The 19,249-nt window shown below is 42.9% G+C and overlaps 1 protein-coding gene across 1 annotated transcript in view; it reads right to left on the bottom strand.

Moving 5' to 3' along the window:
• SLC6A19 (solute carrier family 6 member 19) overlaps nucleotides 1-19,249 on the bottom strand; it is an 83,141-nt gene that overhangs the window by 39,035 nt on the left and 24,857 nt on the right. Inside the window, exons 2-3 of the mRNA XM_084621645.1 lie at nucleotides 18,278-18,418; nucleotides 12,212-12,349 (exon numbers count right to left, since the gene is read on the bottom strand). Of these exons, the coding sequence (XP_084477771.1) occupies nucleotides 12,212-12,349; nucleotides 18,278-18,418 (279 nt within the window). The remainder of the gene's footprint in view (nucleotides 1-12,211; nucleotides 12,350-18,277; nucleotides 18,419-19,249) is intronic.

The following is a 19,249-nucleotide window of genomic DNA, read 5'->3' as shown; positions in this document are numbered from 1 at the left end:
TAGTCTGTATTCGCAAAAAGAAAAGGAGTACTTGTGGCACCTTAGAGACTAACCAATTTATTAGAGCATAAGCTTTCGTGAGCTACAGCTCACTTCTTCAGATGCATATCGTGGAAACTGCAGCAGGCTTTATATATACACAGAGAATATGAACCAATACCTCCTCCCACCCCACTGTCCTGCTGGTAATAGCTTATCTAAAGTGATCATCAGGTGGGCCATTTCCAGCACAAATCCAGGTTTTCTCACCCTCCACCCCCCCACACAAATTCACTCTCCTGCTGGTGATAGCCCATCCAAAGTGACAACTCTTTACACAATGTGCATGACAATCAAGTTGGGCTATTTCCTGCACAAATCCAGGTTTTCTCACATCCCCCCACCCCCATACACACACAAATTCACTCTCCTGCTGGTAATAGCTCATCCAAACTGCCCACTCTTCAAGTTTAAATCCAAGTTAAACCAGAACATCTGGGGGGGGGGGTAGGAAAAAACAAGAGGAAACAGGCTACCTTGCATAATGACTTAGCCACTCCCAGTCTCTATTTAAGCCTAAATTAATAGTATCCAATTTGCAAATGAATTCCAATTCAGCAGTTTCTCGCTGGAGTCTGGATTTGAAGTTTTTTTGTTTTAAGATAGCGACCTTCATGTCTGTGATTGCGTGACCGGAGAGATTGAAGTGTTCTCCGACTGGTTTATGAATGTTATAATTCTTGACATGTTATAATTCTTAAATAGAGACTGGGAGTGGCTAAGTCATTATGCAAGGTAGCCTGTTTCCTCTTGTTTTTTCCTACCCCCCCCCCCAGATGTTCTGGTTTAACTTGGATTTAAACTTGAAGAGTGGGCAGTTTGGATGAGCTATTACCAGCAGGAGAGTGAATTTGTGTGTGTATGGGGGTGGGGGGGATGTGAGAAAACCTGGATTTGTGCAGGAAATAGCCCAACTTGATTGTCATGCACATTGTGTAAAGAGTTGTCACTTTGGATGGGCTATCACCAGCAGGAGAGTGAATTTGTGTGGGGGGGTGGAGGGTGAGAAAACCTGGATTTGTGCTGGAAATGGCCCACCTGATGATCACTTTAGATAAGCTATTACCAGCAGGACAGTGGGGTGGGAGGAGGTATTGGTTCATATTCTCTGTGTATATATAAAGCCTGCTGCAGTTTCCACGATATGCATCTGAAGAAGTGAGCTGTAGCTCACGAAAGCTTATGCTCTAATAAATTGGTTAGTCTCTAAGGTGCCACAAGTACTCCTTTTCTTCTTGTATCTGAGTTTCCTTTCCCGCCTTTTATCGACTGGCTATGAGGCGGTTATGGTGCCTTGGGGAGAAGAAAAGGGGAGGGAAGTTATGAAAACAGGTCCGTTTCTACAGTATGTATTTTGGATTTTTTTTTCAAATAAAAGAGATGTATGCATGGGTGTTCTTCAGGGAGAGCCTCCTTCTCCAAACTCAATTTAAAAAAAAATCTTTGAGCCTTCCATTGTGTTTATCTTGCAAGAGATCTTTTCTGAGAATTCCCTTCTGGAATGTCCTTGAAGCAAGAGTCCCTATTGCCATTAATTGCCCTCTTTCTTCTCAATATAAAGGGCACAATTCTAGAGTTGGAACAATGTACAGGTGGATCTACTGATTGTTGATCTCTCTGCATGAACAGGTAAGTTTGGCTAAATGTAAATGTATACATCTAGAAACAAAGAAAATAGTGATATGATAAAGGAGTCTATCCTGGGAAGTAGTCACTCTGATAAAAATTTGAGGGTCATGGTGGATAAGCAGCTGAACGAGAGCTCCCAGTGCAACACCGTGGCCATCCTTGGATTCATACACAGGGGAATCTTGAGGAGGAGTAGGGAGGTTTGTATTTGGCACTGGTACATCAGCTGCTGGAATATTGTGTCCAGTTTTGGCGTCCACAGTTCAAGAAGGATGTTGAGAAAGGTTCAGGGAAGAGCCACGAGAATGATTAAAGGATTAGAAACCATGCTTTATAGTGACAGACTGAAGGAGCTCAATATTTAGCTTAATAAAGAGAATAAAGGGTGACATGATTGCAGTCTATAAGTATCTACTTGGGGAAAATATTTAATAATGGGTTCTTCTGTCTAGTAAATAAAGGTATAATACGATCCAATGGCTGGAAATTGAAGCTAGACAATAAGGCATACATTTTTAATGGTGAGAATAATTAATCATTGGAACAATTTAGCAATGGTTGTTGTGGATTCTCTCACACTGAACATTTTAAAATCAAGATTAGGTGTTTTTCTAAAACAGACATTCTGGGAATTATTTTGGGGAAGTTCTGTGGCCTGTGTTATACAGAGTGCTTCCTGTCACAGGGCAGCCAGCACCAGTACTCAACGTCAGGGAGACCTGACTCTAGAGAAGAAGCAATGCATTGGACTCACAGTCCAAGATATGCCAGGCTGATGACCACCAAGCTGCAATGGTGGAAAATGAACTAGGCTACAGGACAAGTTCCCAGGAGCTGAAATAGAGCCCTGCGGTTCCTGACAGAGCACTCTGGAAAGCACAGCCAGACATGATTAATTTAATAGACATCAGTAAGTTACAGGAGGTGAAAGTCACTGTGGATGGACAACACATACTGGAGCAGAAAGGCAGCGCTTCACTGAAGGATTTGAAGTAGCAGCTGAACCTGAAGTGGAAGCAAACAGCAACATCCCCACCAGGTCTAGCAACTGCTGTTGGAGGTTGAGCTAAAATGGGAGATGAAGAAAGAAGAGAAAGAGGCTGCTAGAGAAGCAACTTGGGAGTCTGGAGATGGCAAAGCAACTCAAGACCTCCCAGCTTCAGAGCTGAATAAGCTCACCAATAAACTGAAGCATAAGCATCAACAGCTACAGTTGGAGAAGGAAGCTCTTTACAATGATAGCAGGACCAAAATCAATGAGCTTCAACAAAGGACAAATGACAAGCTGAAACCACAATCAGAAACTTGGGTGGGGGAGGGATAGCTCAGTGGTTTGAGCATTGGCCTGCTAAACCCAGGGTTGTGAGTTCAATCCTTGAGGGGGCCATTTAGGAATCTGGGGCAAAAATTGCGGATTGGTCCTGCTTTGAGCAGGGCGTTGGACTAGATGACCTCCTGAGGTCCCTTCCAACCTTGATAGTCTATGATTCTATGAAACCGCAACAGCGAAACCATCTCTCTCTGGTGTGTGGGACCAGCTGCAAAGCCAGCAGAAGCAGCATGAAGTGGCTCTGCAAGCCCTCCAGGACCAGATCTGGACATTGAAGACCCAGGAGATGAAGCTGCCAAGGGACCAGAACACAGTGCAAAGCCTAGAACTGCAACAGCGGCAGAATGAGGAGGCAATTGTGAGGCAACAGGATGACATCAACACCTAACTACAGGAATCCTCCTAAGTCAAGGGCCCCCTCCTGTAAGCAAGTTAAGGAACTGAAAGGACTAAAATAGTCCAGGAGAGAAAAGAGCTGTGTGAAGAGGGCATGAATATGGACATTGAGATGGAAAACATGGTAACTGTTTACTAAGGGGCTTACGTCCCCACAGAGGAGTGGACAACAATCCAAGCATTCTGGAAGATGGTGCAGGGAGATGGATTCACAACTCAGCGAAGGACTTATAATCAGTGCCTGCCAATACAGAATTGACTATAGAAGCTGTAGTATTGGTGGTAACCTCTACAACTACCCAAGCAAACCCAACTCCTCATGGAGAAGGTTAGAAGACAACCTTAGAAAACATGGTTGCTACAGCCCACAGGGCAAAGTAGAAATCATAGAAGAATCACAGAATCATAGAAGAGTAGGGTTGGAAGATACCTCAGGAGGTGATCTATTCCAATCCCCTGCTCAAAGCAGGACCAACACCAACTAAATCATCCCACCCAGGGCTTTGTCAAGTCCGGCCATAAAAACATCTAAGAGTGGATGTCAAAAATATAAAGGGAAGGGTAAACCCCTTTAAAATCCCTCCTGGCCAGAGGAAAAATCCTCTCACCTGTAAAGGGTTAAGAAGCTAAAGGTAACCTCGCTGGCACCTGACCAAAATGACCTATGAGGAGACAAGATACTTTCAAAAGCTGGGAGAAGGGAGAGAAACAAAGGGTCTGTGTCTGTCTGTATGCTGCTTTTGCCGGGGATAGAACAGGAATGGAGTCTTAGAACTTTTATTAAGTAATCTAGCTAGGTATGTGTTAGATTATGATTTCTTTAAATGGCTGAGAAAAGAACTGTGCTGAATAGAATGACTATTCCTGCCTGTGTACCTTTTTTGTAACTTAAGGTTTTGCCTAGAGGGATTCTTTATGTTTTGAATCTAATTACCCTGTAAGGTATCTACCATCCTGATTTTACAGAGGTGATTCCTTTACTTCTATTAAAAGTCTTCTTGTAAGAAAACTGAATGCTTTTTCATTGTTCTCAGATCCAAGGGTTTGGGTCTGTGGTCACCTATGCAAATTGGTGAGGATTTTTACCAAACCTTCCCCAGGAAGTGGGGTGCAAGGGTTGGAGGATTTTGGGGGGAAAGACGTGTCCAAACTACATTTCCCAGTAAACCCAGTTAAAGTTTGGTGGTGGCAGTGGAAATCCAGGGTCAAAGGTTAAAATTAATTTGTACCTTGGGGAAGTTTTAACCTAAGCTGGTGAAAGTAAGCTTAGGAGGTTTTCATGCAGGTCCCCACATCTATACCCTAGAGTTCAGAGTGGGGGAGGAACCTTGACAGTGGAGATTCCACCACCTCCTAGGTAACCCATTCCAGTGCCTCACTAGTGAAATAGTTTTTCCTAATATCCTATCTAGACCTCCCCCACTGCAACTTGAGACCATTACTCCTCGTTCTGCCATCTGCCACCACTGAGAACAGCCTAGCTCCATCCTCTTTGGAACCCCCGTTCAGGTAGTTGAAAGTAGCTATCAAATCCCTCCTCATTCTTCTCTTCTGCAGACTAAATAAGCCCAGTTCCCTCAGCTTCTCTTCATAAGTCATGTTCCCCAGCCCCCTAATCATTTTCGTTGCCCTCCACTGGACTCTCTCCAATATGTCCACATACTTTCTGTATTGGGGGCCCAAAACTGGACACAATACTAAAGATGTGCCCTCACCAGTGCCGAATAGGGGGGAATAATCACTTCCCTCGATCTGCTGGCAATGCTCCTACTAATGCAGCTCAATATGCCGTTAGCATTCTTGGCAACAGGGGCAGACTCTTGGCTCATATCCAGTTTCTCACCCACTGTAATCCCCAGGTCCTTTTCTGTAGAACTACCGCTTGGTCAGTCAGTCCCCAGCCTGTAGCAGTGCATGGGATTCTTCCATCCTAAGTGCAGAACTCTGCACTTGTACTTGTTGAACCTCATCAGATTTATTTTGACCCAATCCTCCAATTTGTTTAGGTGACTCTGGACCCTATCCCTACACTCCGGCATATCTACCTCTCCCCCATCTTAGTGTCATTCGCAAACTTACTGAGGGTGCAATCTATCCTGTCATCCATATCATTAAAGAAGATGTTGAACAAAACTGTCCCCAGAACCAACCCCTGGGGCACTCTGCTTGATCCTGGCTGCCAACTAGACATCAAGCAGTTGATCACTACCCATTGAGCCCAATGATCTAGCCAGCTTTCTATCCACCTTATAGTCCATTCAGGCAATCCATACTTCTTTAACTTGCTGGCAAGAATACTGTGGGAGACCATTATCAAAAGCTTTGCTAAAGTCAAGGTATATCACATCCACCACTTTTCCTATATCCACAGAGCCAGTTATCTCATCATAGAAGGCAATCAGGATGGTCAGACATGACTTGCCCTTGGTGAATCCATGTTGACTGTTCCTGATCACTTTCCTCTCCTCCAAGTGCTTCAAAATGGAATCCTTGAGGACCTTCTGCATGATTTTTCCGGGGACTGAGATGCGGCTGACCGGATTCTCCTTCTTCCCTTTTTTAAAGATGGGCGCTATATTTGCCTTTTTCCAGTCGTCCAGGACCTCCTCCAATCGCCATGAGTTTTCAAAGATAATGGCCAATGGCTTTGCAATCACATCCGCCAACTCCCTCAGCATCCTTGGATGCATTGCATACGGCCCCACAGACATGGGCATGTGCAGCTTTTCTAAATAGTCCTTAACCTGTTCTTTCACCACTGAGGGCTACTCACTTCCTCCCCATACTGTGCTGCCCAGTGCAGCAGTTTGAGAGCTGACCTTGTCTGAGAAGACCGAGGCAAAAAAAGCATTGAGTATTTCAGCTTTTTCCACATCATCTGTCACTAGGTTGCCTCCCCCATTCAGTAAAGGTCCCACATTTTCCGTGACCTTCTTCTTGTTGCTACCATACCTACAGAAACCCTTCTTGTTACCCTTCACATCCCTTGCTAGCTGCAACTCCAGTTGTGCTTTGGCTTCTCTGATTACACCCCTGCATGCTGGAGCAATATTTTTATATGCCTTCCTAGTCATCTGTCCAAGTTTCTACTTCTTGTAAGCTTCCTTGTTGTGTTTAAACTCACCAAAGATTTCGGTGTTAAGCCAAGCTGGTCACCCGCCATATTTACTGTTCTTTCTGCACATCAGGATGGTTTGTTCCTGCACCCTCAATAAGGCTTCTTTAAAATACAGCCAGCTCTCCTGAACTCCTTTCCCCCTCATATTAGCCTCCCAGGGGATCCTGCCCATCAGTTCCTTGAGGGAGTCAAAGTCTGCTTTTCTGAAGTCCAGGGTCTGTATTCTGCTGCTCTCCTTTCTTCCTTTTGTCAGGATCCTGAACTCGACCATCTCATGGTCACTGCTTCCCAGGTTGCCACCCACTTCTAATGCCTCAATCAATTCTTCCATGTTTGTGAGAAGCAGGTCAAGAGGAGCATGGCCCCTAGTTGGTTCCTCCAGCACTCGCACCAGGAAGTTGTCCCCAACACTCTCCAAAAATGTCCTGTATTGTCTGTGCACTGCTTGTATTGCTCTTTCAGCAGATGTCAGGGTGATTGAAGTCCCCCATGAAAATGAGGGCCTGTGATCCAGAAACTGCTGTGAATTATCCGAAGAAACCCTCATCTACCTCATCCTCCTGGTCTGACACCTACAACAACATCACCCTTGTTGCTTCTGTCCCTAAACTTACCCCAAAGACTCTCAACAGGCTTTTCTCCAGTTTTATACTGGAGCTCTGATTAATCATACTGCTCTCTTACATACAGTGCTACTCCTCCACCTTTCTTCCCCTGCCTGTCCTCCCTGAATAATTTATACCCATCCATAACAGTGCTCCAGTCATGTGAGTTGCCCAACCAAGTCTCTGTTATTCCAATCACATCATAGTTCCTTGACTGTGCCAGGACTTCCAGATCTCCCTGCTTGTTTCCCAGACTTATCATAGAATCATAGAATCATAGAATATCAGGGTTGGAAGGGACCCCAGAAGGTCATCTAGTCCAACCCCCTGCTCGAAGTAGGACCAATTCCCAGTTAAATCATCCCAGCCAGGGCTTTGTCAAGCCTGACCTTAAAAACCTCTAAGGAAGGAGATTCTACCACCTCCCTAGGTAACGCATTCCAGTGTTTCACCACCCTCTTAGTGAAAAAGTTTTTCCTAATATCCAATCTAAACCTCCCCCACTGCAACTTGAGACCATTACTCCTCGTTCTGTCATCTGCTACCATTGAGAACAGTCTAGAGCCATCCTCTTTGGAACCCCCTTTCAGGTAGTTGAAAGCAGCTATCAAATCCCCCCTCATTCTTCTCTTCTGCAGGCTAAACAATCCCAGCTCCCTCAGCCTCTCCTCATAAGTCATGTGTTCCAGACCCCTAATCATTTTTGTTGCCCTTCGCTGGACTCTCTCCAATTTATCCACATCCTTCTTGTAGTGTGGGGCCCAAAACTGGACACAGTAATCCAGATGAGGCCTCACCAATGTCGAATAGAGGGGAATGATCACATCCCTCGATCTGCTCGCTATGCCCCTACTTATACATCCCAAAATGCCATTGGCCTTCTTGGCAACAAGGGCACACTGCTGACTCATAACCAGCTTCTCGTCCACTGTCACCCCTAGGTCCTTTTCTGCAGAACTGCTGCCTAGCCATTCGGTCCCTAGTCTGTAGCTGTGCATTGGGTTCTTCCGTCCTAAGTGCAGGACCCTGCACTTATCCTTATTGAACCTCATCAGATTTCTTTTGGCCCAATCCTCCAATTTGTCTAGGTCCTTCTGTATCCTATCCCTCCCCTCCAGCGTATCTACCACTCCTCCCAGTTTAGTATCATCCGCAAATGTGCTGAGAGTGCAATCCACACCATCCTCCAGATCATTTATGAAGATATTGAACAATATTAACTTCTTGCACTTGTGTACAAGGACCTAAGATAACTACCCGATTGCCCTGATTTCTCAGTATGAATCAGGAGGCCTCCCCTGTTGCACCCTCCTCCTTGTGTTTCCTCCTGGTATGTTACTTCCTCACTTACCTCAGGGCTTAGGTCTCCATCCCCTGGCTAACCTAATTTAAAGCCCTGCTCACTAGGTTAGCAAGCCTGCTTGCAAAGATGCTCTTCCCTCTCTTCATTAGGTGGATCACATCTCTTCCTAGCAATCCTTCTTCCTGGAACAACATCCCATGGTCAAAGAATCCAAAGCCCTCTCTCTGACACCACCTGCATAACCACATATTTACTTCCATAATTTACTTCCCTACCTGGGCCTTTTCCTTCAACAGGGAGGATGGACGAAAACATGACTTGTGCCTCAAACTCCTTTACCCTTCTTCCTAGAGCCACATAGTCTGCAGTGACACACTCAAGGTCATTCTTGGCAATGTCATTGGTGTCCACGTGAAGAAGTAGGAAGGGGTAGCGGTCCGAGGGCTTGATTAGTTTCAGCAGCCACTCCATCACATTCTGAATTCTAGCTCCAGGCAAGCAGCACACTTCTCGAGTCTGGTTGGCAGATGGATTACTCCATCCCCATTAGGAGGGAGTCCCTGACCACTACCATCCATCTCCTCCTCTTGGGAGTGGTGGTCATGGAACCCCACATCCCTAGGACAATGCATCCCATGCCTTCAGGTCAATGGGGTCTCCTTCTGATCACAGCACAATTCAGTGCATTACAGGACCAAAATGTGGGTAGCGCTGAAGGAAATAAAGGAAATACACTCCTCAAGAGACTGTACCCTGTCTCAAGCCATGAAACGAAAGCAAGAGTTAGCCTATCTGATGATAAAAGCAAATGACAGGGAATGACAGTACTTGTTGTTATTGAAGGATCTGAGGGAGCTCCATGAAAAATCCTTCAACAGTCCCATGGTATCAAGACCCAAGGTAAGAGAATTGAACTCCTAGAGGGTGACAAGGCAGCCCTCAAGAGGGGATTGAGTCCCAGGAAATGTCAGACAACACAGGACAGATGGGGTGAGGCAGTGCCTCAAACACCTGAAAGGGAAAGTTACTAGGCTGGTGAGGAAGAAAGTCATCCCCAAAAAGGAGCTGAAGTATAAGAGGGAGGACTGAGACATAGATTTTGGAAACAGCAGTACAAAACCCTAGTCAAAGTGGAGCTAAAAAGAAGTCTAGCTTAAAGGTAAACTGGGACCCTTCAAGGGAGGAGAGTAAAAGTGATTATCCAGTGGATAACACCACACATGAAGTGATGTGGTCCAAGAGGCTCAGAAATGGGCTCTCATAAGCTGTTTACTGAAGGCTGTAGGAAAAAAGACTAGATTGGTAATAATCAGAAACTACAAGGGAGAATTAGGCTAGATGTAAGACAACATTAACTCCAAAAGATGTACCTGGAAAATCTATCCTGGAAGGCTGTATCTGAGAAGATCAAGAAGCAGCCTGACTCAGATTTGCCAATGGTGAGAGACTAATGCTGTTAATTATCTCTGATGCAATCAGAGGACTGGCCATACGAAATGTACAACTGGTTTTGAATTATGATGTACCAGAAACTACAGAGGAGTTTGTTTGCCACACAACCAATGTAGGACTTTGGCGAACATGACTTGCAATATTGTCATACTTGGGTGATGAGAATAGAAGAATGGTTAAAGGATTTGCAGACTTCCTTGTCAATGAGAAGGACCTCCCTGGCTGGAAGAAATGATTGCTAGGTGACCTATGTCTCAGTCCTGGAGAATGTGTTTAATAAGGTCACCCTAGTTGAGCCCATTTAGACATAGGCAAATACCGAATCTTGCCTTGGGAAGGGCAATGTTCAGTTTTTAAAAGGGGGGAGGGAATACATCACAGGGTAGCTGGCCCCTATAGGGGTGGGGGTAAGGCACCCAGCTTCACCTGTGACAGGATCTGCTAAGGAGAGTGACCCACCCCAGATGTACCTGCAGATAGTTAATTGCCCAAGTAGCTGGGAAGCAGTTAATTAGGTAAGAAATACCTGGGCCTAATAAAAGCTCATGAGGGCTTAGTCAAGAAGCCAGGACAGAGGAAGCCCCTGAGGTAAGAGACTTCTCAAGGGAGCTGGTTAGGAAGCTATTCCAAGTGATGTCTACCTGGAAAGCAGAGGCCCATGGAATAGGCAAGGGACAGGAACAGCCCTGGAGAACAAACTGAGTGTGGAACCTCCTTGGAAGCTACCAGTGATTTGCTCAACAAAGGGGAAAGAGTGGCAGCCAGCTAAAAACCCAGGAAAGGCCCAAGCTTCCAACAGGAAATTCAGCCTGAGAGTACTCCATGGCTAGAAAGGCAAGATATAAGATTGATTAAACCAGAGGTGGAGAGTTCCCAGTGGAGCAGCTGACTGAAGTTTTCATTTATGTTTTCCTTTTTCTGTTACAATAAATGAGACCATCAGAAGAGGTTGCTCATTCATACTAGAAAGGCCTGCTTGGTCTTATACCCAGATGGGAAGAAACTGAGACAGAGGCTCACCTGCGACACCATGCCTGACTGCAAGGGGGTGGGGAGCACTTCCATCTCTGTAATACTTCATACACACACGGTCAGTGTTCATCAACCATTAGTCTTTCCATGTAGTGGGGCAATATTTAAGCATTTGTTGTTGGTTCAAGGCAATCTGTTCTGAGATCAACACCCAGAATTGGATCTTTTATAACTGTGTAACCTAAATATCATTCTGGTCTGGACTACCAGAATATGCAGCTCTTGTGCCACATACATTTTGTCATTAGTGGTTACTATTTTCTGAAATAGTGCAGTTGAAAAGTTGTATCTAACATGTCTCACCTCACTGAGATGTATTCATATGTCACAAAATGTTGCAGCCTCCTCTCATATTTTAGGTAAATAATTTCCAATCTGTTCTCTTCTCTGCCACAGACTGGAATGTTCAAAGCTGCCTAAAGGTTTTAGATGGTCATTTCCCATTTGAAAGCTCCTAGGCATCTTTGAAAATTTCAGACACAGTGTTAAAAGAAAACTATCAATTTCACTTGTGACAGAAATCTGAAGTTTCAAAGATGATGCTAAATTAATTTTCATATGTTTCTGAGTTTGTTTATACAGAGTGGGGCTCTTTATAACTTTAAAATTTGATTGTGCTACTGTGAGAAAAATGGGTACATTCTATCTTTACATACCATGAAGCGTACAAAAGCATTATTGAACTCTATCTTTTTTAACCTACCAAGATTTTTTTTATGGTGCCAATAATCCTCCATTTTCCTAATCTCCAAAGTGCTCCTGAATACTAGTGTTTGCACTGGATCTTGTACTTTTGCAAATACCGTATATATGGGAAAATACATGTATCAACTCTCTCCTAGTGGCTCGGGTTCTAAAGAGGTTACAATGTGTCAGTTATTTCATCTAAAGGCTGGAATAATAACTCCAGAACACAGATTTCACTTAAAATGTCAAAATGTATAGTGAATACTTTTCTGCAAAACTGAAATATTAAAATATCAAAATACTCCCTGATAAAGTTATCGATACAAGGTGAGTGAGTTAATATCTTTTATTGGAGCAACTTCTATTGGTAAGAGAGACAAGCTTTCGAGCCACACACAGGTTGTCCCTCTCACCAACAGAAGTTGGTCCAATAAAAGATATTACCTCATATCTACCTTGTCTCTCTAATATCCTGGGACCGACATGTCTGCAACTACACTGCATACAACCCTGATAAAGTTGGCATGCTATGTTATTTTTATACAAAAAAGTTCTTATTGAATTAATTGCTAATGACAAAAAGTGCTTTACAAATGAAAATCCTGTTTCATAATCTGTACCAGTTTTGTTGGCATTGAGTGGGCAGTCACTCCAAGGCAATGGCTCCTGGAAAGAGTTGAAGAAATACCACATCACCCAGGCAATGATAGTGTTATAGTATAAACCCACCAGGAAGGATACAAGCATTGCTGCTATACCTAAAAAAAAAAAAAAGATTATAATATGCAGCTTTTAGTCGTTTTTAAAGGAATGTTAAAATATATCAACAAAAATATAAGACATTATAAAACTAAGCCACCAGACTGATCTCAGTCAATTATATGAATGCTGTGAAAATTTGTATCTTGACAATGTAAATTAATAGTTTTTTTTTAATGGATATAGATGAGCACAATTCTTGTATTCTAGACACAAAGTAACACATATTATACATACAACCTCTCCATATAAACTACATTAGGGTTACAAAGGCAACTGTATATTTGGCATTCCCTAACTTTTGAATGCTTGACTTTGTAATCTTAACATTCTTTTAACATAAACTTAGGGTTTTATAAATGTAATTTTCTAGCAAGCAAACAAAAAACAAATTCCATTATTTTTTAATCATCTTGATCCCACATGGGTAATCAGCAGGCTTGAGATATTTAGCTAGACAGCACAGTCTTCTGTCACTCAACCTAATGGAGAACTTTTAGCCGAAGTAGACTGTTATCCTCTATGCGGTCTAGCTAGTAGGGGAGAGGTGAGATACTCATTTAGGTTTACAGGTATTTGCTAGACAGCAGAAGAATGTTGAGACTTGGGTATCCTGGGTTTAATTACATGTTCTGGAGGATCATGTGCTCTAATGGTTATAAAACTTCTGTTCCTGTGTCCAAGTTCCTTCCTACCTCCCTCTGCTGTAATACCATTCCCAACCTAGTCTATTTGTTTATGTCCCTGTCTTCCCTTCTGCTCCTCACCCCCTCTGCATTTGAGTTCAAGAATATACTTCTCCTCCTTCACACTGCTGGCATCAGCAGGGAGAGCACTGAGATCACAGGAAAGAGTGAGTCTCCCTGATCTCAGTTCTGGTGATTGATGCCAGCTGAGAGGAGCGTTTCTAGGGAAAATCATGGGGACAGTGGGACTTCTTAAAATCATTTCATTATGATTTCTGAGATCAAAATTATATCTTTTTCCCAACACTCATTCTGTGAGAGAGCTGACCATTATAGCTGAAACTTTCCAAAAAAAAATTCAGTCTGATGCAGACACCTGGCATGAAAGCTACCAACTCTGCACGTAACAACAAACACTAAAAAATGACAGCAACGTATGTTGCATTTTCACCAAACACTTGTATAACCCTCTTTATACCCAAAGATAATTAAGGAGTAGATTGTGATTCAGACTATATACCCATTCAGGGGAGTAACCCCCAGCTCACACTCCCACTTGAGCCATCTGGACCTTGGGTATAGGTGAGTAGTAGTAAGCAAAGTTATTTCTGCTCTAGAGTAGGTAGGCAGTGACTAGGTGGGAAATGGACAGAGTGGTTGGAGCCTGGGTTCTGACCCCCACCTTGCTGGTAAGAGTAGCTGAGCCAATGCTGATGTGGTTAGATGTTGATAGATGTTTGGCTGCGTATATGTGTTCCCTCTGTGTGCTGCCCCAGCCCTGCGCAGACAGCTGGCATGGCAGACCTCGAGCGAACCGCCCAATGACCACAAGATATGGTAAGAGACAAAAGCAGCCAGCCAGGTTTATTGTCAACAAAGCATGGTACAGATTCTACTGAACCACTAATAAATGTATGCCCTTAACAATGGACCAGCTCAGTGAATGGTGGGACTTTCCATTCATCCCTAGGCCAGACAAAGATAGTCCCTCTGAGATACATCTTTATACCCTGATACAAACAAGTTAGTACTCTCCCTTTGACATAGTTAGTTAATGTCCCGATTTGCCTAGTAACCACCTTGTACATGTTGGTTCGATCAAAATATCTCTATTATGTATTGTCATCCTGACCTTATCTTTTAGGAGGGGTCAGTGTGTCCCTGTTATCCTTGGGGAATGTTTTTGTATCATCCTTGATATCAGGATGTGTTTGCGTGAATACTCTGTGCTTAGTACTTCTTAAGAATGTGCATTTCTGCAATATTCGCCCTGTTCTTGCTAGATTCTGTGAGCAGATCCTGCCTCATACCAGGCCTTTAATACAAGGGTTTATGTCTCAGGCTCTCTTCCTACTACAGCAGGATGGGGTAGAAATTTAATGATGGTACACAGGATAGCATTAATTTTTCTACACACCCCCTTCCCCCGCAGGAGCAAGGAGGAAACAGGAGAGAAAAAATCCCAGGTATGTCTCTGAGTCACAATACTTCCTGAAGCTACTCCCGGAGCAAGGCAGTTTATGCACCACCACTGGCTCAGGCCTAAAGATTTTGCCTGAAGACAAAAATCTAGCCCTACACATTGAAAACATAGGGCCAGATTCAGATAATCTTACTCACTTTGACTAATACCTTACTCCACAAGTGGGCTCCCTGACTTCAAACTAAAGTAAGAGAATCATTTGGCATTAAGGAAATTATACAAATTTTTAAAATAAAATCATAACTTTTAACAGGGTCTGAACTCATTACTTTTTATATAAAACAAATATTTTAAGTAACTAAACTAAACTGATTTTTGTTACTATCCATTGGAATGTCAAGATCCAGTGTGTAACGCATGCTGGGCATATGCTGCTTTAGAATACATTCTTCCCTTGGTGAGCATGCAACTCCCATTAGCAGAAATGTATCTCTGCAGTAGTTTAGAAGGAAAATTTTGTACTCCACTTAGCTGTACTGACAGCAGAAAGAAATGAGTTTTTACAAAAATTAAAGATATGATATTGAAGTGACTTTAGTGACTGTGATGTGTCCCATACTGACAGCCCTGAGAACTAGAAACCTCTTCCTGGAGAATAGGTACAGCATGGATAACAGCAGTAGTACAAGCTTCTTCACCAATGTGCGTTATCAACATTTTTTACAATTTCTGGGCTGAATGAATAATTCTAACTCCACGAATTCAATCTTTGGCTTCTGGTGAGACTACCAGCATGGGTGCAGAATAGTCCAACTATAACAGTGTTTTTTGTGGGTCCACTAGTATCCAGGTTGACTCCACAGAATTACTAGGTCATCAGATAGCTGCCAGATAGTAATTAGTGACTAGTGATTAGAGATCACTACTGACCTGGGCTAGATTCAAACCAGTTACCTACAGATAAAAAGCTTCTCTGTATTTATTATCCAGCCTTGAAGCTGGGAATATCATTACAAAGTTATTCATTATGTAAAAAGTCACCATCTATAAAGTGTGAAGATTTACCTGTGGATTGTATCTCACTGTAAACACGCACTACTAGTGAGAAATGAGCATACTAATGCACTCATAAAAAGTAACATATGTCCCTAAATCTTCAGATTGTTGTAGAAGGTTTGCATTTATTTGCAGTCATTTTGTTCATGGCAGGTTAGCTAGACTATTTAGCCACAGTCCTGAGCAATGGGTGGTGCATAAGCTACACCAGCCAAGGAGTCACTGTGCATAACAGATACCTTTCTGGGATGTAGAAATTTGCTGCCAGTATAGCCTAACAGCAAATTATGATAGCCCTGCACTGGCTTATCTGAGAAGCAGGAGTGCAGTACTCTTGTACACCCAGATTGAAGTGCCCAGTAGCATGCACAGAGATCTTACCATCCCTTAAACTGTGCATGGTCCAAGTCACAATGTAGCCTTTTGATTTAAAAAAGTGGGGAACTCTCTGAAGACATCCAGAATATTTCTCAGTGAGAATTAGGCCCTATATTTTAATGCTCTTTGACTGCACTATTTAGAGGATGTCTCTTGCAGGAAGTTTACCAAGATATATCTGTTGAAAGCAGATTGCTTTCCTTTTCAGGGGGGGAGGGATAGCTCAGTGGTTTGAGCAGTGGCCTGCTAAATCCAGGGTTGTAAATTCAAACCTTGAGGGGGCCATTTAGGGATCTGGGGCAAAAATTGGGGATTGGTCCTGCTTTGAGCAGGGGGTTGGACTAGATGTCCTCCTGAGGTCCCTTCTAACCCTGATATTCTATGATTCATTATTTCAAACAAACAAGAAAATATTGAAGTTGCTGGAACCAATTAAGGCAGGCTAATTAGGACACCTGGAGCCATTTAAGAAGCTACCAGAATCAATTAGGACAGGCAGGCTAATCAGGCCACCTGGTTTTAAAAAGGACCTCACTTCAGTTAGTAAGGTGCGTATGAGGAGCTGGGAGCAAGAGGGCACAAGGAGCTGAGAGTGAGAAGGCATACTGCTGGAGGACTGAGGAGTACAAGCATTATCAGACACCAGGCGGAGGGTCCTGTGGTGAGGATAAAGAAGGTGTTGAGAGGAGGCCATGGGGAAGTAGCCCATGGAGTTGTAGCTGTCACAAAGGTGTTACAAGAAACACTGTAGACAGCTGCAATCCACAGGGCCCTGGGCTGGAACCCAGATTAGAGGGCAGGCCCAGGTTCCCCCCATCCCCTCAACTCCCTATTGGATGCAGAAGGAGTTGATCTGGACTGTGGGTCCCACCAGAGGGGAAGGTCCCTGGCCTGTCCCCCAACCCATTAGGTGGACCATTAGAGACTGCAGGAATTGTTCTCCTTCCTTTTTCCCATGCTGGCTAACGATGAGGTTAGCTGAGTGGATGGCAAGTTTGAGCCACTAGCAAAAGTGGCCAAACTGAGGGCTGCCGTGAATCTCTGAGTGGAGTAAATCCGCCAATCAGTGCAGGACCCACCAAGGCAGACGAGGAACTTTGTCACGGTACCTTCTTTGTGTTCTGTCAAATCTGCAGTGAAAGTGTTCTTAAAATAACAACATGTGCTGGGTCATCATCCAAGACTGCTATGACATGAAATAAAGGCAGAATGCAGGTAAAACAGAACAAGAGACAAACAATTCTCCCACAAGGAGTTCAGTCTCAAATGTAATTAACTCCTTATTTTTTTTTTATCGAGCATCATCAGCATGGAAGCATGTCCTCTGGAATGGTGGCCGAAGAATGAAGGGGCATACGAATGTTTAGCATATCTGACATTTAAATACCTTGCAACGCCAGCTACAAAAGTGCCATGTGAATGCTTGTTCTCACTTTCAGGTGACATTGCAAATAAGAAGCGGGCAGCATGATCTCCTGCAAATTTTAACCAAACTTGTTTGTCTGAGTGATTGGCTGAAGTAGGGTTGAGTGGACTTGTAGACTCTGAAGATTTACATTGTTTTATTTTTGAATGCAGTTTTTTTTGTACATAATTCTATATCTGTAAGTTCAACTTTCATAATAAAGAGATTGCACTACAGTATTTGTATTAGGTGAATTGAAAAATACTATTTCTTTTGTTTTTTACAATGCAAATATTTGTAATAAAAAATATAAAGTGAACACTGTACACTTCATATTCTGTGTTGTAAGTGAAATCGATATATTTGAAAATGTAGAAAATATCCACAAATATTTAATAAATTTCAATTTGTGTTCTAGTGTTTAACAGTGCGATTAATCGTGATTAATTTTTTTGAGTTAATCATGTGAGTTAGCTGTGATTAATTGACAGCCATATTATTAATGTATACAATGTTGTATACCAATTACTACTTATGACTGACAGACATGGAGACTGAACTCCTCCAAATAACTCAAAATAACTACAGCACAAGTTGTTGGCACACTTAAAAAAGTTAATTCCAATTCTAGAGAGAAATTGTTCTAGCCATATTCCCCATTCTCAGAGCTATTCCCTGTCACCTGTAATCTCTCTAAAACCAGGGTGCAGTTTTTAAGTGTGCCCACTGTTCCTGTGCACTGGGAATGGGACATCAAATAGTTATCAGATGGTAACAGCTTTGGATCACTACTAACCTGGGCTGCATTCAGGTGGACAATGTAGAAGTTAGTCTCTGAACTCATAATTCATCCCCTGAGACCCATAATTCATCCCCTCATTCTGCTCCAAAGTAAAACAATAAAGCCTCAATGGCAAAATTAATAATGTGGGCTTTTGTGCATTCTGTTTGGTTTAGTTGTAAGCTTCCTGAGACTTACCTACTCCCTTCAGGGTAGGATGGATAGAACTCCAGACTCCCACACTGCCTTTTCTCAGTCTTTGACCAATGGCAAACTCAAGATGAAGCAGTGGGATACCTTCCAGGACAAGCAAAATGAGAAAAGGGATCATAAAGGCTCCTGAAATAAAAATAAAAATATTTCATACATGTGAAATACAATACTGAAGCAGGAATTTCAGTTTTACACAGGAATGATGAAGCTATATGGAAATTATAGCAGAAGGAAAACAAGATGTAAAAATCTTTGTAGAGAACACTTTTCTCTGAACAGTGTTTTTGACTAATCTTATTTTTGATAATAACTGGTACCATGAGACCAACCAATCTGGCCTGGCTGCCAGTCCTGTCCAACATCACCCCTTTTGACATCAGGCAACAAGTCACCTTGTGGAATTTGCTCCTTAATGTGCAAAACATGCCATATCTACCCCTATTTAAAGATGTGCTTAATCGACTCATCCACTGTTTTAGCTCCAGGAATCCCTGTAAGACATTTCTTCTAAAGAAATTTGATGTCACCTCCAGAAAGCATACTAAGTGACAAAGAAGAAGCATCAAAAATAGACAATGCCTGTCTTGTGACAGGACCAACAGTCCATCTCCCTGTGTGTAAAACTCAATCACTTCAATGTACAGTGATCAGATGTGCTGCAAATGACGGTAACTTGAGTCTTTAAGACTCTCCCCTTTGCCACTGTGGTCAGTTAGAAGATGTAGGCCATATACTTGCAGGCTCCACCTATTGGCAAGCGCGGCCTGGTTCCCTCAAGGACTTGCAGAGTGCCCTTTCCTCAGCTATTGAATGGTTAAGACATTTAGACTAACACACTTGACTTAAATATCCATGTGCATAACAATTTGATATCCAGATTGTTCAAAGGAAGAACTTTATTGAATCTATGACTTCAACCAAGTGAGACTTATTTCTTCCTACAGTAACAAACAGGCC

This window comes from Lepidochelys olivacea (genome assembly GCF_965140295.1).
Source record: "Lepidochelys olivacea isolate rLepOli2 genome assembly, chromosome: 2".
Lineage (NCBI taxonomy): Eukaryota > Metazoa > Chordata > Testudines > Cheloniidae > Lepidochelys > Lepidochelys olivacea.
Note: the sequence above shows the minus strand (reverse complement) of the source record. Positions and strands in the feature narration are given on the sequence as shown.